Source organism: Podarcis pityusensis (assembly GCF_964106645.2).
Source record: "Podarcis pityusensis genome assembly, chromosome: 15".
Classification (NCBI taxonomy): domain Eukaryota; kingdom Metazoa; phylum Chordata; class Lepidosauria; order Squamata; family Lacertidae; genus Podarcis; species Podarcis pityusensis.
The window spans coordinates 35,095,875-35,113,001 of NC_138040.1; the positions used below are offsets into that span (position 1 = coordinate 35,095,875).

Sequence of the window (17,127 nt, forward strand, 5' to 3'; positions counted from 1 at the left end):
TAGTGTCACTCTTGTAATATTCCTACCTCTATGGCGACTCGCCGGCACTTCCGCTCCGGGCTCCACATCCGGGTCGTCCAAAGCTTCCGCTTCGTTCATTCGCCTCCGAGCCGCTCGGGGAGCCTTGAGAGGCGAGACGTGACGTGACGTGGGAGGGGGCGCCGCCCGGAGCAGAATCGGAGCTCCCCGTGCCGTGAGGTGAGCGAGGCGCGCGCTTGGCCGTTGAGCTGTCGACGTCGTCGGCTGAGGGAGGGAGGGAGGGAGGGAGGGAGGTGGCCGGCGGGGGGCGAGAGGGCCCTCCCGCCCATCGCTGCTCCTCGCCCGGCCGTGTGCTCGGCGCTGTACGAGAAGCCGAAGCGACAGGCCTAGAGCTGGGCTCTCTCCCCTCCCCCCTCAGGGGCGCAGCGAGGCGCTTTGTCCTGGCTCACAGGTGACGCCCCTCCGCTTTACCCCGCTTGCTCCCCCAGAGGCGGGAGCCTCGGGCGGAGAAAGGGCCTTTCTCGTCACCTGAGGCCTTCGGTTGGAGGCTGGGGGTGGGAGGCCTCTGCAGCGCATGCGCCCTGCCACTAGGCTTTAGTCCAGTGGGGGGGACTCTGAGGCTCTCCAGATGTTGCTTGGGGAGGGTTTTGCTGGTGGGACAGAGAGAGCTGGAGGTAGGCATGGGTTCTCCACCCATGATGTGGTGCCTGTCTCATTTGCCCTTCTAGTCCAGGTATCTTTTCATGCCCAGGAATGATAATAATTATTATTTATTTACATACATACATACCCCGTCCACCTGGCTGCATTTGCCCAACCACTGCCCACTTCTAATCCAAATATGCCTTCATCTCTGACTATATGTTTTCATGGTGGTTGTGTTCTTGTTGCACCTTGGATCAGACAGCGACCCACTAGTGGGTCCTGACACCTGACCCATCACTTGAATCCCAGGGCTCTAGTCCGTCGTTTTCTGCCAGCAGTGACTGTCCAGTGTCTGTGACCAAATAGTCTTTTCTCTTTCCGTCTTGCTTTCAGAGGAGGGTAGCTGTCCTAAGCATAGAAGTGAGTCCCACTTGGTTCCGTGAGTCTTGCACTTCAGTAAGATTGCAGCCATACAAAGCCAAACAGCAAGGAATCTTGGTACCTTGGTACCATTTGAAAATTGATTGCTTTACTATGTTGGGACATCTTTTCTGGCTGGCGAGCCAGATCATTATCGCCGCACCTCCCAGTAGGCCATATTTGATGGGTGGATCAGCCTTCCCACTTGTCAGTCACCGGGTGTCATTGTGATGTCATGGGATGCAGTGCTTTGAAATTCCAGTTGTTGGAACTTTGCAGTGCAGCACTGTTTGGAAGTGCTTTTGCTTTCAGACAGTCCCAGCACTCCTGTTTGAGCCTCTGGTTGACTTGCCCCTTATGTTTTCAAATGTTCAGCAACATTTGGTGGTCCACAGGTTTCCCTTCCCCTGATTGAAACCTTGGTCTTTGAGCATCTCTGAAATAATGAGTGAGTGCTTGTAGTTTTTCATGTTTATCTGTGATGAATGTTTTCTCAGACTAGTGATGTAATTGTATATCATGCCTTCCTCAGTAAGTGTGTATAGAGTTGCTGTGTGAACTTTCAGTCTTCCTGTGCTCCATTTCCCAGTGTGTAAATGAAGTAGGTTTGGAGCCTATAGAACTCTAGTCTGGAGTGCATGTTGATATCCATTCCTCATAGTATTGCCTCTTACTGCTACTGTTTTCTCTTTATCCTACCTTATTTTTGTGCTTTTCTTTTTCTTCCTTTGCTCAGGTTGTTGAGAATCAAAGAGGCTTAAGTCAATAAGAGGATGAAGCTTTACAGTTTAAGTGTCCTTTACAAAGGAGATCCCAAAGTGCATTTACTGAAAGCTGCCTATGATGTGTCATCATTTAGCTTTTTCCAGAGATCCAGGTATGTTTCCAGTGCCTCAGAATGACTACTGGGGTATTTCCTCTGATGCTCTTCTCTGTCCTATTCAAGGACTTGAATTTGTACTGTAGTGTCCCCTTTGGCTTTGTTGAATGGAATTCAGGATAGTGAATTCTAATGAAGACATTCTGGTTTGAGAGTTGGCAAAAAATATGTGTCTTTTTTGTTATCTCAACAAAGCTTATGATAAGTCTAAGCACCTATGATCTTATTTAGAAGAATGTTACTTCTCATTAAGAATTTTACTATTTGTTAAAAAGGTTTCATACTTGTGCCAATCTGAACAGATGTGCTTTGCTTTCAAAATGCTGGCCCTTTCACTGGCAAGTCTAACATAAACAGCTTTGAGTGTACTCACCTAACCTGTTCAGATTTTCCATTAATGGAGTTTATTGATGTTAAGTGTAGGCCTGGGTGATGTATCAATTGCCCAGGATCAATATGATGGCTAGATTGCAATGGCATCTTCACCGGACAGTATATCGTGGATGAAATCACCACTGCTCCTGAATTCCGTTGGCACCAGTTCGTAGAAGGACTCATGAGCCGTGGCAATTCCACCCATGATATCCCTCTGAAACCGCCATCGCCTCTGGCCCTCATACCGCATGAGTCAGAGGTGGTGTGGTCTTGATCAGCTGAGAAGTGGGCAGTTTAAGGAGGCCCACTTTTCAGCTGATCAGGCCCCCTACCTCCAGATTGTGCCAGTGGAGGCGGAGTGGGAGAAAGAGGGAGCTCGGCCGCCTGAGTGAAGTAGGCGGCAGCATCAAGCAGCCCCACTCCACGAGGCACTGAGTTGGCTAGCACCCCTAATCCTTGCAGAATGGTGTTGAGGCTGCCTGATGCTGCCGCCGGGCCCAGCGCTCAGCATCAGCATCAGGAGGCCCCTCTCCCCAAGGCGCTGGGGTGGATTGCACCCCGCACCTTGCAAAGCTGGGCAAGGCTGCCTGATGCTGCTGCCAAGCACTGGGGGCAGAGAGAGTCCCTCCACTCCCAGTGCTGGGCGGCAGCAACAAGCAGCCCTGGCTTGGCCAGGTTTCAGCATCGCCATGTATCCCCAGATCACAATGTTTGGCTGGTGATACATCGCAATTTTGAAAAGCTGACATTGCCCAGCCCTAGTTAAGTGTATGTACCCAGGTAAATATCATGCCATTAATCTTACAGTGCTTAGAATTCGGCTCTTGAATATTAGATCCATTGCAGTAAAGCTGTATTTTTAATCAGAATTACGTGGAACATGAAATGAGAACTGCTGCAGCAACTCAGAATCCATCTTGTCTCTGCTCATGTATTTCTTTGAGCAAGCTTTTAGTCTTGCTACAACATGGTTTAGGCAGTAGTTATACATATGGCTCATAGGCAGAGGCTGGGACCAAAATAGTTGACAGCAATGCTTTAGTTGAATGGATATTGTCACTTGCAGTTTTGATGAATTGTAGACTTGGAGGCTGCTTTTGAAAGACTAATGAAACCTTGCACTTTTAGAGTCTGCTTGGAGAATGACAATTTTAAATAGTAGTTTTTTCCTGTGGTTATTTTCCTATTAACAGATGTGTTGCAGTGAGTTTATTTGCATTGTAGCTGCTAGTAAAGTTACATTCCTCTATGGGATATATATGGCTCTTAAGTAATCCATTTGGTAATCTTGGGGAGCTTTGCTAACTAATATTGAGGCATGCCTCTTTTGTTTTCAGTGTTCAGGAATTTATGACCTTCACAAGTCAGCTGATAGTAGAGCGTTCAGAACCTGGCACCAGAGCTTCTGTAAAGGAGCAAGGTAAGAGTTTACAGAGGTCTGGGTTGTACTAAGACAGCTTTCCCCAACCTGGTATTCTCCAGATATTTTGGACTACATCTCCCATCATGTTGGGACTTGGTGCCATTTACAACTCACAGCATGACTGTGCTGGCTGAGAATTGTAGTCCAGAACATCTGAAGGACATCAGGCTTGGGAAAGCTGCACTAAGAGTTAAGGATGCAAATTTGCAAACTTTCAAAGATACATAGGTTGGAATTGAGGCATGCATCTTTCACGCAATTACTGTTTCTCTAGCAGAAAGAAAACAATGTGTTGGCTCTGCTGTTCAGGGGAATAAATGTTTTTGCAGTTCTCTTGCTTGAATTATTTTTACCCTTGGACTAAGTTGGTTGGGTTTTAAAGCATAGTTCAAATTCATATCCTTATAAGCAGAGCTGGCCATTGCCATCTAAGTTACAGGATGACATGATATGACTTAATCCTGCTTGTTTGGTGAGGCAGTAAAAATGGACAGCAAGAGACACTTCAGGTTTCCATCTGAATGATGTGCATGCCAAATACATCCCATGGGTGGAGCTACTGTGTACATGGCCACACCTCTACACAATCTTCCATTTGTTCAGGTGACTGCCTGGAGGGCTCTACCAAAAAAGCTAATTTTTGGTATAGAGAACCACTACACGTTATATTAGTTTGAGTAATCCTGGACATACAGTATTAGTATTTGCTGTTAAGTATTGTGATTCCTGTGAAGCAAATGGTTGTAGCAGGAACGGAGGGTCAGTCCATACTGAATCTCCACCAATTCATACACTGAATGATGTTTAGCTGAGGAGCTGCAGAAACCTGTCTGACAACCAAGCTGCCTCTTCTTAATTTCAGGATTACTCCCAGTGGGAGCACAAACTCTGGCCTCTGATTTGGCTACAATTTTCCTTCATGTGGTCTGATTTACTCTGTCCATCATAGTCAATAAATGGCTGTATAATCTTTACTGTGTCTTCCACCTCAGTGTACTGAGGTTCCTTCTGGCTTAGTCTTCTTGTGTACTATTCTTGAACTTCTCTTTATAGAGCTTCCATGTACTTAAGCACTGCTTAAAAAAAATAAGAATGAAAGAACGTCAAAGTTAAGAACTTATAACACACAACCCTAATACATTTTTCAAGCCAGAGCAAACAGCTAGCCCTCCTGGCTGCAGTGAAAGCTTGATGGCTAGGTGACAGTATGTGGTGAAATTCCAGAAGCTTGGGCAGGTAAAAAGCAAAGGTTGTAGTGAATACATTTTATCAGTCACTTTGTGGGGGTGGTGGGGAGGCATGGTGCTCGCTAGTTTCAAATGGTTTTATCAAACAGGCCCATTTGAATGCATGATTTAATAGTTGACACTGCTGATGAATTAGAGGAAGACAAATTATCAACATACACCTCAACAATAATCACTGGCACTGGAGTAGAAAGGACTTGGATTATATTTATGCAGTTCAGTGTCTCAGTGAGTTGTGTACAATATGGTGTCTTCAAGAAAAAAGAAAAATCCAAGCAAATTTTGGCTTGCCACTGTTTACAGCAGTTTATTCTAATAAAGATTTGGAGAATACTGAGATACGTGCTGATATGGTAAAAACATGGGATAGCTGAAATAGTTTATCAAAAAATCGTAGGATATAAGTTATCTAGGGACCCCATACTTGTTCTTTTAGGATATGTGGAAGATATAGTACTCCCACATGACAGAAATATTATTCCATTTATTGATGGCAGCACCATTAGCTATAGATGGAGAAAGATTAACATGCGCACCCTGTCCCCCGATGAGTAGTGCATGTGAGTATGGGACATAGCTTTGATGGGCAAAGTAAGACTTTTGTTGTCTCTCCTATCAGTTCACACAGAGTTTTAAAAATTTATTACTGGAACAATAAGGTACAGGATGTTTTACGAAGATGCTTATTATTAGGGGCAATTTGATCAACTGCTGTTTTGTATCATCTTTTCTTTTTCTTACTCTCTTTTTGTCCAATCCTGTTTAAGGATATTAACTTTTGTTGCTTGGTAATCATCACTGTACTTTGTTTCTATATGCCTAAATATGCATACATACATTTATTTACATATATGTATAGATAATTTATCAATATCCTATAATGAAATAGTGAAAAAGTCTATGTCAGTTCCTGTTTCTTATATTTTTTGTTCGTTACTTTTTTCTCACGGTTTGAAAATTTTATTTAGAAAATGGAGGCAGGAGAAATCTTGGAACCTAGAAGGGCAAATCATCTCTCCTTGGTCTGCATTCCTTTGCCTCTATTTCCCCTGGTTCACGGAAAATGCATTTTTGGTATAGCACTAGATACTCCAGTGTGTGGCAGCTGTGAAGAAGGCAAATTCCACGTTGGGGATCATTGGAAGGGAGTTGAAAATAAAATTATGAATAAATACCATTATACAAATCAATGGTGTGACCGCACTTGGAATATTGCATGTCGTTCTGGATGCCACACCTCAAAAAACATATTGTAGGGTTGGGAACGGCAACCAGAATGATCATGGGGCTGAAGGATCATGAGTTTTTTGTTTAGAAAAAAGCATGCAGTGTTTATGAAATATTGCATTGCGTGGAGGAAGCGGACAGAGAAATGTTTTTCTCCTCTCATACTATTAGAACCTGGAGCCACCCAATGAAGCCAAATGTTGGAAGGAAAAGACAAGAGGAAGCACATAATTAAAGCTATGAAAGCATTGGCTACCAAGTTGGATGACTTTTAAAGGGTTTAGACAAAATTATGGAGGATAAGTCTGTCAATGGCTTCTACTCATGATGGCTGTATAATATGTGGTGGAGACAGAATGCCTCTGAATTCCAATTGCTGGCATTCATAAGTGGTTAGAGTGTGGCTGGACTCATGTCCCTCTTGCGGACTTCCTGTAGGTATCTGGCCATTGTGCGAACAGAGCGCTTCACTGGGTAGACCTTTGATCTGCTCTCAACAATTTGAATTATCCCGTTCTCAAAATTTGAATTATTCCTTTCTCAAGCTTTATTCACAGTGCTACCAATGGGGGTTCTATATTCTCTGTGCTATGAAGGATTTTTTCCCCTGTGCTGTGCACTATTCAGTGCTACCCAAACACAATTCTTCCTTGTGCTTGGAAGCTGCCTCAGTCCTGCAGTGGGGGAATTCCATTCATTCTTTCAAAGTGAATCTTGACTAAAGACTTGGGAGTTGATAAGTTCAACATGTGCATGCCTAAATAAAGTGCATGCTAAAACAGAGGTGTCCCCAAATAAACTTGTTATCTATCTAGTATTCAGACACTAAGCAACTTTATTTGGGACAAAACATGAGTTGTTCATCTTTCTCTTCACTTCAGAGTATCTCTGCCATGTTTATGTGCGGAATGACGGATTGGCTGGAGTGCTGATTGCAGACAATGAGTATCCATCCCGGGTCTGTTTCACCTTGTTGGATAAGGTAAGTACCAGGTTTCAACCAAGATGACCTATGATTCTGCAGTTGAGCTGCAAGAGAGCATAGAATAGAAGTTTTGAAGCTGGACTCTGGGCCTTTCCTGTAGTGGCACTTTGGAATGGCCTACCCCCATCCCCAAATAAGGTATGAGCTAAGGCTCTTAAAGTTTCAGCACATGCTGAAGCCTTCTTTATTTACCTTGGGCTTTACGGGTCCTTAATGTCTTCTATTATGAGAGTTAATTTTATTTGGACTACTGATTGGATTTTAATGTGATGGTATCCTGTAGTTGTAGTGCAAAATTTTATACCACATTTTCTATGCTGTTGTACGTTACCTGGCAATGCATAATACTCTGCATATAAATATTGCTTGGCTCCATTACAGGTAAAACATTAGTTCAATTGGGGCATCACACCAAAGCATGGTTTTCTCTAACCATAGTTTAGAACTCCAGCCTAGGATTTAGGCCAGGCTTAGGCAAACTCGGTCCTCCAGATGTTTTGGGACTACAGCTGCCATCATCCCTGACCACTGGTCCTGTTAGCTAGGGATGATGGGAGTTGTAGTCCCAAAACATATGGAGGGCCGAGTTTGCCTATGCCTGATTTAGGCAGGATAACCACCCCCACTCCTCACTGCCCTCTCCCTTCCCCAATTCAGCTGAAAACCTTCAGCCCTTCCCTTCCCAAGGTTTGAGCTTCAAATATACAACAGAAAAATCTGTTTAGATATTCTTGTCTTCTTTTTTCCATTTAGGCTTCATAAGTTAACTCCAATCTCCATGGTGCAGTAGCTTTTGGAGGCAGAGGGGTGGCCATATATCTATGGTTTGTTTATTGGAAAATATACCTAGCCAATTATAAACCATGGTTGGTCAGACCAGACATAAAACTATAGCTTAGCTTCTTTTCGTGATTGGTGTGATACCTGAATAGGGGATTGGCTCTGGGGCCATTTGATGTTCAACTATTTTGTTTGTTTAAGGTAAATCATTTGCTTTCTTCCCAGGCAGTTTGAGCCTGGTAAATACAAGGAAGGAGACCTGTTTAGTTTCAAAGATGGGACTACCTTGGATGCACTTAGATTGTCCTCCTTGTTAAGGGCATAAAATTGGAGACTGGTTTTGATTTGTTACTGACCACGAACTTATTTTGGATCTTGGAACTACTTTTAGTAGTTATTAACATTTCCTATTGGGGAAGGTGTGTGTTCCGGTAGCGAACACAGAAACTGGATGTCACTTGTCTGCAATTGGCAATTATGGTATTGGGGAACTTTGAGAATCTTGGTCTAGGTTGCTCTCATGAGTGAGAGGGCAGTTGAATTCTTATTGTCAGTTTGTATTGTAGGTGCTGGATGAATTTTCCAGGCAAGTTAATAGGATAGACTGGCCCTCTGGAACCCCGGCAACAATAAACTACACAGCTTTGGATGGTTACCTTAGTAAATACCAGGTATGACTGAACTGGGCTAGACATTTAAAGCAAAGAAGCTTTAATGTTGTCTGGTGCATGATTTTAACTTGCCTTTCAATGTTTATTTGTTTTAGTACTATTCTGTTTTTGTTTGGGTGTGGGTGTGTTTAGGGGGGGGGAAAGCATGTCTTAATTGATCACATGTATTGCATGCTAGCAGCCATAGTCCTAATTGCATGACTTAATCTAGTTTTTACTATGTTATATGAGAAGAGGCTGCTCTCTGGGAAGAGTACAAAGAACTTTTAATATTTCTAGCAAAGGGAAGAAATACTGTTTTATCAAAATCTTCAGTGCCAAAATGTCGAAGTTTTTTGCTTGGGTCATATATGTAGCTTGGCACATTTGGAAGAATCTACTTTCTGATTATTCCATTAAGGAATTAATGTCCTAATGATGATCTCCTGTTTCTCAACTTTGGCCTTCTATAATAATGTGATGTGTTCCTCTTTAAGAATCCTCGTGATGCAGACGCAATGACAAAAGTGCAAGCCGAGCTGGATGAGACCAAAGTCATTCTGGTAAGGGGCAACCTCTTATAGAAATCTTGTGGAATTGGCACATGTTGTGTTAATTGGGACGCGGGTGGCGCTGTGGGTAAAAGCCTCAGCGCCTAGAGCTTGCCGATCGAAAGGTCGGCGGTTCGAATCCCCGCGGCGGGGTGAGCTCCCGTTGCTCGGTCCCAGCGCCTGCCAACCTAGCAGTTCGAAAGCACCCCCGGGTGCAAGTAAATAAATAGGGACCGCTTACTGGCGGGAAGGTAAACGGCGTTTCCGTGTGCTGCGCTGGCTCGCCAGATGAGGCTTTGTCACGCTGGCCACTTGACCCGGAAGTGTCTCCGGACAGCGCTGGCCCCCGGCCTCTTGAGTGAGATGGGCGCACAACCCTAGAGTCTGTCAAGACTGGCCCGTACGGGCAGGGGTACCTTTACCTTTGTGTTAATCCAAGTCTTCTCAACCTGGTGCTTCCCAGCTATTGTAGGTCTTCAGGTCCCATCATCCCCGTCCACTGGCCCTGCTGGCTGGAGCTGATGGAAGTTGCAGTCCAATATCTTGGTGACTTTCTCATGACCACTTAGAAAATGAAGGACAGTACAGAATTTGCTGTACCTTGGTCCCCAGAGCATCAGAGACTACAACAGCATTATTAGGATATGTTGTCCCACAAAGCTGTGAAAGCTATACAAACAAACCCTTAGTTTTCCCCTTTCTTCTTTGAAAGATGCTCTCTTCAGCATTAGTGCAGTGTGAGTTACTGCACCAGTCTTTTAATCGGGCACTTGTGATTCTGTAAGCTGGTTGAGGAGCCATGAGCTAAGCTGAGAACAGTGATGCAGTCAGATGGAACTAGGTCATGACTACTACTTTAGCTAGGAACACCCTTTGCTGCTGTTTATGATGTCATTAGTATCTGAGTCAATCTCTTATAATGAGCCTAGTGTTTCTTGTGTGGCAGAACAGAATTGTCTTGACTGTCCTGTTTTGCAATCATGCTTTAGTTGCTACCTCCCCCACAATTTAGGGATGTCCTGATTGTGGTGATGAGCAAATGCTTCAGTGTATGGCTGTTTTGAATCCTGATTCCTATTCCCATCTCAAGCAATGTGCCAGAGGCTGGGAGTTAAACTGAGCTTCTAAGATCTCAACAGAATATTAAAGCAGCTAAGAAGGGAACTATTTAACATATATTAAATCTTAAAGCAGTGTTGCTTTCTCAGCTGCACTTAGGAAGCAGAGAATTACTTCTCTGGGTAAAATGCTGAAACTTTGAGATGTTGTTTATTTGCAGATTTGTGTAAAAACTTACCAAGCCTAGATAATGATTATGGGCAACTTAAGCCTAAATATTAATGTTCATTAAGTCTTAAGCATCTGAAAACAGAGTCATCTGCTTAAGTGTTGGACAAATTAAAATATAAGTATTGTTCCTGCTACACTTTTTGAATACAGTTGGCTTCCCCACTCTTCTGAGAACATGCTTAAATAGTTGAATAGATAGCCTCTATTTCTACAGTCAATTAGGAAAAAAATCCCTCTTGAAGAGTGAGGCAGAATTTTGTTTACATTTTAAAAGTAAGTTGTTAGAATTAGAGTCTGAAGGTGACAATGAAAATACAAAACAAAAAACCACGAACCCAAGAATAAAACATACACCACACTAAAACAATAGATTGCTAACCCAATTGCAATAAAAAAGCAGCAACTGGAGTGAGCTCTAAGGATGAGGGAGGTTTGCTGAAAGCAAGCAGTGAGGTCAGCATGTGTGCCTCTCTGAGCAGAGAATACTGAGGAGCAGGGGCCACCACTGAAAAAGCTCCATGTCATCAAGCTCTGCTGATAGAAAAAGAAGGGGACACAAAGCAGATTCTTGCCCCAAACATAAAGAAAGAAGACGGCGCAAAAGCTTTTATTTATATGTGTAAGCAGGCATGCACCTTTAAGAATAGTTTGGGTTTAGAATTTACACACCTCTTGGCAGGGGCCAAGGTGAGAGAGGAAGGGACGAATAAATGCTTGTAGCGGTGACAGCAATGGAGTGTTAGTCTGTGTGAGAGCCAGATGTGTGCAGAGTCAAGAACCTTGCCTTAAAAACCAACAATACTTTATAAGCACCTTCCAAGCCAGAAAGCAGAATTTCATTTTATTACTATTTTATAATACGAAGGGGTGGGGAGCTCTGTGACCGTGGCTCTGCCAATTCTTAAACTTGCTCTCTGCTGCAGTTTGAGCAGCTGGGCTTGCAGTAATTATTGACCACGCGCAGCCTCCGTCTTTCAGCTTTGTCTTTTCTCACTTAGCACAATACCATGGAGTCTTTGTTAGAAAGAGGAGAGAAGCTGGATGACTTGGTGTCCAAATCAGAAGTTCTTGGAACTCAGTCAAAAGCCTTCTACAAAACTGTAAGTATATTGTGGCCAGAGGCCCAACTATCTTGTCTCACTGACTTCTCCTCTGTCTTTCCAGCAGAGTGTTCATGGGTGGTATGTTCTTAGAGCCAAATGTTGTGAGACACCTACCATGTAATTCCTGGGGGGAATTGGCAGGGTGTGAAGTAATTCTCACATCTCTTGCTAGTCCTGGATCTGTGAAAAGCTCTTGTGGATTGTGATGTTTAGGACTCTAGCAACAGATTCTCTTGAGTAAAGTATAATTCTCCTTGCAGATCCACACAGCTGGATCATTGTAATAGGCTGCCATACACTTAGGAAGAGGGAGGTTTGGCTTCCATTAACATGCTAGGTAATTGATAATGATCTATTCTCTATTGATAATAATTGGGCTTGCTCTTTTCTCTATCTTAAAAAAATAAAATGTGGCTTCAGATGTCTCTCCCTTCCACAATGTGGTGATCAAATTCAGAATTTCCTGCAATAATTTCATTTATTTCATAAAAATAATGACAACCATCCAACAGTTCTATAAGTGGGGGAAAGGGAAAGAGTGGGCAGCAAATGAGTGTTTTTGTCTGAGAATCATGGCTTTCTTGTACAGGTATTTGCATTGGAAATGGAACCTGGTCTATCATGAACAGTTAGATTATATTATCTGCCTAGCTGGAGATGAAATGGAAAGAGCCCTTAAATACAGGAAATTTAGGTGGGGGTGGAACTAACAAGATTTTTCTTGCTGAAAAAGTTTGCGAATTGCAAATGGAAACATGAAATAAAAATCATCCTGACCTAAATGACAATTACTGCATGCCTCAGACATCTTGATATTGGTTCGGCCCACATAAGCACTTGGCTTTCTCTGGCTTGTAGCCAGTGCTAGTCCTATTCATAACAGACCCATTGAAATAAACAGACATAAGTTACTCATGTCAATTGATTTCAGTGGGTCTCCTTGGATTAGGACTAACATTGGATGCAGCCCTCTGGCCCTATTCTTAGGTATCTTTTCCTTGGTACAGGTATTGTGAGGAGCCTACCCTGCAGCTCCTTCCCATGCCAGCCTTTTCCCTTCTGGAACATCTCTCCTCCCCACTCCAGAGACAGGAGCTATCCTTAGGGATTTCATTTCTATCTCTCTCCAGAATTCCTTTCCTGGTTTCAGAGTGTTTGTACTTAGGAAATCAGGACAGATTAATAAACCAGCCACATCCCTCCCTTAATAATCAGACATAGATGAGGTTTTGGGAATCCCCATGCATGTGATTCTGGGAGGCCGCAATATGGTGGTGGTGGTCACTTTTTAAGCCCTAAACTGCTTGGGACCCAGGCACGTTATGGACCACTTCCTACCACATCGGGAGAAGCCCTCTTGACTGACTCCCACCCACCCTCAAGCGGATGGAGACTGGGGAGGATGCTTTCTTGCTTGAGGCCTTCCAGATGTGCTCTTGCCTTCTTTGGATTATAATTGTTGAGGGTTTTTTTATTATATATGAACCTCTCTGGACATTTTTTTAAAAATTGAAGGGTGGAATATAATAAGTATTCTTGACAGATAAAATGCATAAACTAAGCTGATACTGACACAAGGAGATTCTGTACAAGGAGGCTTCTGAGGATTTGACTTGCTAAAACCTTTTAAGTGGGAATCTCTCAATGTGTGTGTGTCCTTTTTTTAAAACCATCTCTTAAGGCCCGCAAGCAGAATTCGTGCTGTGAGATCATGTGACCCCGTCGGCTGGAACCTGCCACCTGCTCTGGACTTCATTCGCATTCAGGGCTCCAGGACACAGCAGTGAAAAGATGCACTCCTACGACTTTCCATGGCACTCCTTATTTCCGGATATAGCCACCTCAGCCAGGCTGGATGCACTGAAAAAGGATATGATGTTGTGGTTCATGAATTTAAAACAATCTTTTTTTTCTCCTCTTGAAAAAAGGCATCTTGGGCCTCAAGATGCTTGTACTATGAGGCTGAGGATAGACACTGACTTTTTTCCATTGGTACCAAATGGGCTCCCTGATCTAGCAGTCTGGTGGATAGCTGCCATGTGGGGCTCTCTGCCCTGCTTCTTTCTGAAACCTGCAAGCAGATGTGGACTCACTATGTATCTGTTGCTGTATGTTTACGTAACACTAAGAAAACAGTCTGACCACCTGACGGTTGCAAGCCAGGACCAAGACTTGGCTTGTCAGTCTCAACACTGCATCTAGTGGTGACGATGAGTTTCTCAGTGTGCTAAAATGTCCCGCGGTAGTTGTGGAAGCAAGGCAGGACTGCAGCCCGTTCAGCAGAGGAGCTCCAAGGGACTGAGCAAAGAAGTTCCCAGGGTGAGCTTGGGCTTGAGAAGCTGCTTGGAATTATTTCCTTTTACTCAACCTGGGAGAGTCTTTTGATCTTGTGACTACATTTGCCAAGGAGATAAGCAGCAGCTCATTTTCGTTCCCAACACTTAACTGTCTCTTGTCAAACAAAAATGTTTAAGGAGGCTTGTTATGGCATCACAAACTGGAAATCTGTCTCATCTCAGAGCTTATTTGGAGAGGGCTTATCCATGGCACTGGTCAGTTTTCTGGTCAGTGGCTTCTGTTGCTTTTGCAATGCTTCTCCATATAATGTGGGAAAGCTGTTTTCACAGTCAGCAGCTCCCTTTCACTGGCAGTGTGTTGTGTTATGGCTGCTGTTAGGCAGTGCCCCTGCCATGGTGTTAAACCAGCCCTTGTTAATGGCATTGTGCCATTGCCCAGAACCTGCTGCTTTGCACAAGGAGCTGTGCCAGAGTTCTGTAGTTTGACCTGTCCTATATTGGGTGTAAAGTGTTTTAGCCGCTGAAGTTGTGCGTCTTGGTGTCTTGTAATGTTCTTGGCTGGACCTACATCCTCCCCACTGGAGAGTTTGTCCCTGCTGGCTAGTTTTGTTTAAATACCAGAAAACGTTGATAATAATCTCTTGTCTTTTCTATCAGTGGTGCCTGAGCTCTTAGGCCCATTCTGTCTTGGGAGGCAGGGATGCTATTCCGCAATTGGAGTTCCACCCTGATCTTGCCTTTTCTGTACCTCAACTGTGGTGGGTGTGTCTGCACACAGGTGAGAAGAAGCATCACTTAAAAAAAAAAAAAAAAGCCTTAGAGAAGGAGTCGTGAGAATAGCAGCTTTGGTGTCAACAGGACGGAACTGCTACGTTGTGCTGTTGTACATCAGTGGGATCCTGGGAGGGTGTATATGTCTGGGACAGCGACAAACAGCTATCTTCTGATGTAGGTCTTGTGGTAACTGAAGTGACATCACTACCATAACACTTCCCTCTTTTCCGGAGAGGCATATGGGCGGTTATGGGATGGAGGTCTTCCTTGCTCCCATTACTGTGCAACAAGCTGTAGCAAAGGGGGCGAATGCCACTAAGGCAGAGCCGAGGCTTATCGACAAGGACCGTGAGCATGAGTGCAATTCGTGACTTGCAATCTGTTCACTTTTTTGTGCTTTTGTGACATATTTGACTGTGCCGCTTCCTCGTGGGCAACAGCAACTTCAACTTTCAAACCCATTTTTGCAGTGTATTTATTACTTGATAAGAAAGCCTACACCAAGCCCAGGGCAGGGGTGAAATGGGCCAAGTGAGAGACCCAGGGTTTTACTCAGCTTTTGTTATCATAGTTGACCTGTGTTGGCTTGGCGGTGGATGTTTTGGGACAGTTTATGTCTGCATTTACTTGCTCTCTGCAGCCGAGCCCCTCGCACACCTTGGCCAATCACAAACTTGAATCGACATTATTATGCAGACTGCATTGGCAGAACCAGTGCAGCACCCCTCTTGGTGCCAGTGTATCACCAGCCTTAATTTCTTTTTTCTTCTTCCTCGGATCTCTGCTATCTGAGGCCTGTCTTTTCTGTAAAGCCCATTTTTTGTTAATGGTCTTCTGGGCTTGATCTTAACGAGTTCTCTCCTAACAAGAGGCCGGATAGTGAGCCACAGTGATTTCCATTCCTCCTTGCTTTGGGAGAGAACAACTGTTCCCGTTTGTCATTTTTTTAAACTGAAAATTAACTTCAGAAACTGACCCCGAGAAGTAAAACAGCAAGGCTAATTTGTAAAGTGTTTTGCCCCTTAGGCTCATGTGCTCACACCTCTCTACCTGTCCTCTTTCTAATGTGGAAGCTTTTACTAAAGATTGTATTTTAATAAATATGGCCTAACTTCTGTATGTACTGGTTAATGGATTATACCTACATGGATAAAGTTATCACTTGATGGTTCAAAAATGGCTTGTCTCATATCATCCATGCAAGAATGAATTGTGGTCCTCAAACTGTTGAATTGCTCGTGCGGAACCTGTAGCCTTCCTGATGGTGCTGGACTACAACTCCCATCATCCCAGACCAATTGGCCCTATTGGCCAAGGCTGTTAAGAGTGGGAGTCCCACATGGGGTGAGCCACAGGCTCCCATCCCTGGCTCCGGAATTATATGCAGGAACCAGATAGAGCATCAAAGTGAGCTTCCATGCAGTTATGAGCGCCATCACTATATGGTAGGGTGTCAATGCCTGATATTACAGATTTACCTCATTCTGGCCAGAACCTCCTGGGCCTTCCTGTGTGATTAGCTGATCGGCAGGGGGCTGTTCAGCTTTGGGCTATGTAGACCAATCCCTTGGAATACTTGAGAGTTGCATTTTCTTCAGGATACCGATCTATTTTTCTGTTCCCAGTGCTTGATAATGGAGACAGCAGAAGTATAAGTTGTAGGAGCCTCCTGTCTCTGCCTTACACTTGCACATTCATGTCAGTTATTACAGCTGGGCAAAGAAGTCTAAAAGGGCATTTCAGTTGCAAAACTAGAAAATAGGGGAGAAATACATTGAGCCCAAGTCCCTTGCTCTGAGATAAGTGCCATCATTCTGTTTGCAGGTTTGCACCTGTAATTTAACATTGTGTCATCAGCAATTCTTGGGACAGATATTCCTATAACTATAAAAAGAACACCCCAAGGAGAAACACAAAAGAGGGCAATATATTGGTCAGTAAAGGTGACATGGGGTGGGAATGTGCTTCGAATCATCTCTGTGGCATGGTAAGGGCAGTACATTACATTAGAGCAGGTGCTTGCCCACAGGAGCTCACCCTCGTTTCTCCCCTTGCTGAAATGAGACTTGATAGAAGCATTCTGTTGTAGCCAATATAATATATTGCCATGTGTGCTTGGTTTGGTGTGGGGTTTCTCCAGTTCATCTCCAAAGGTGTCCAAGGGGCCCAAAAGTTTGGAGACTGCTACATTACATTTTAAATAGTCAGCTTCTCAGTCTGACTTAGTAATGGGGATTGCGCTACTAGTGCCTTGGTGCTAATGGTCCTTGCCCCTCCATCTCCAGAATTCAAGTGTTACTTGTACAATATGTGCGGTTTCTCTTTGAGAGGCGAGAAAGAATGTCTGAAGATTCTCTCTTCTCATGAAGGTTAAGGCACCCAGTTTTTCTGTGGAGCAGTTTCTTTCCATTGCTCCCAAGATTAATCCCGCTCCTGTGCCTCTCTACCTGGGTCTGTTGTCAAGGTACACAATGCAGTAACCAAGCAAGTCCGAGTCTGAA

General features: G+C 44.0%; 2 protein-coding genes and 1 long non-coding RNA gene across 8 annotated transcripts in view; 1 reads left to right on the forward strand and 2 right to left on the reverse strand.

Moving 5' to 3' along the window:
- The window catches only part of GCK (glucokinase), a 49,383-nt gene extending 49,256 nt beyond the window's left edge, over positions 1-127 (reverse strand). For 2 of the 4 annotated variants that reach the window (XM_080982504.1, XM_080982503.1), the window contains exon 1: positions 27-117. Coding sequence is in view for 1 of the 4 variants with exons in the window: in XM_080982505.1 (XP_080838631.1) it covers positions 27-68 (42 nt within the window). In the remaining 3 variants the exon portion in view is untranslated. Of the gene's footprint in view, positions 1-26 lie in introns of all 4 variants that reach the window. The other 2 variants (XM_080982501.1, XM_080982505.1) reach the window with 2 other exon arrangements.
- On the forward strand, positions 68-15,803 carry YKT6 (YKT6 v-SNARE homolog). 3 transcript variants are annotated; one of them, XM_080982640.1, is made up of 8 exons: positions 68-198; positions 1,781-1,921; positions 3,637-3,719; positions 7,078-7,178; positions 8,528-8,632; positions 9,109-9,174; positions 11,451-11,552; positions 13,237-15,803. In XM_080982640.1, the coding sequence occupies exons 2-8, from the start codon at positions 1,818-1,820 to the stop codon at positions 13,270-13,272; spliced, it is 597 nt and encodes a 198-aa protein (XP_080838766.1). In that variant the 5' UTR covers positions 68-198; positions 1,781-1,817; the 3' UTR covers positions 13,273-15,803. The 3 variants fall into 3 exon arrangements, with proteins under 3 accessions (XP_080838766.1, XP_080838767.1, XP_080838768.1); XM_080982641.1 differs by lacking the exon at positions 68-198 and adding an exon at positions 283-430; XM_080982642.1 differs by lacking the exon at positions 68-198 and adding an exon at positions 571-712.
- LOC308463884 lies at positions 7,014-11,444 on the reverse strand. The gene is made up of 2 exons (XR_013979773.1): positions 9,585-11,444; positions 7,014-7,225 (listed from the first exon to the last, which is right to left on the reverse strand). It is a non-coding gene; the product is annotated as an uncharacterized lncRNA (long non-coding RNA).
- Positions 15,804-17,127: the final 1,324 nt, after the last annotated feature.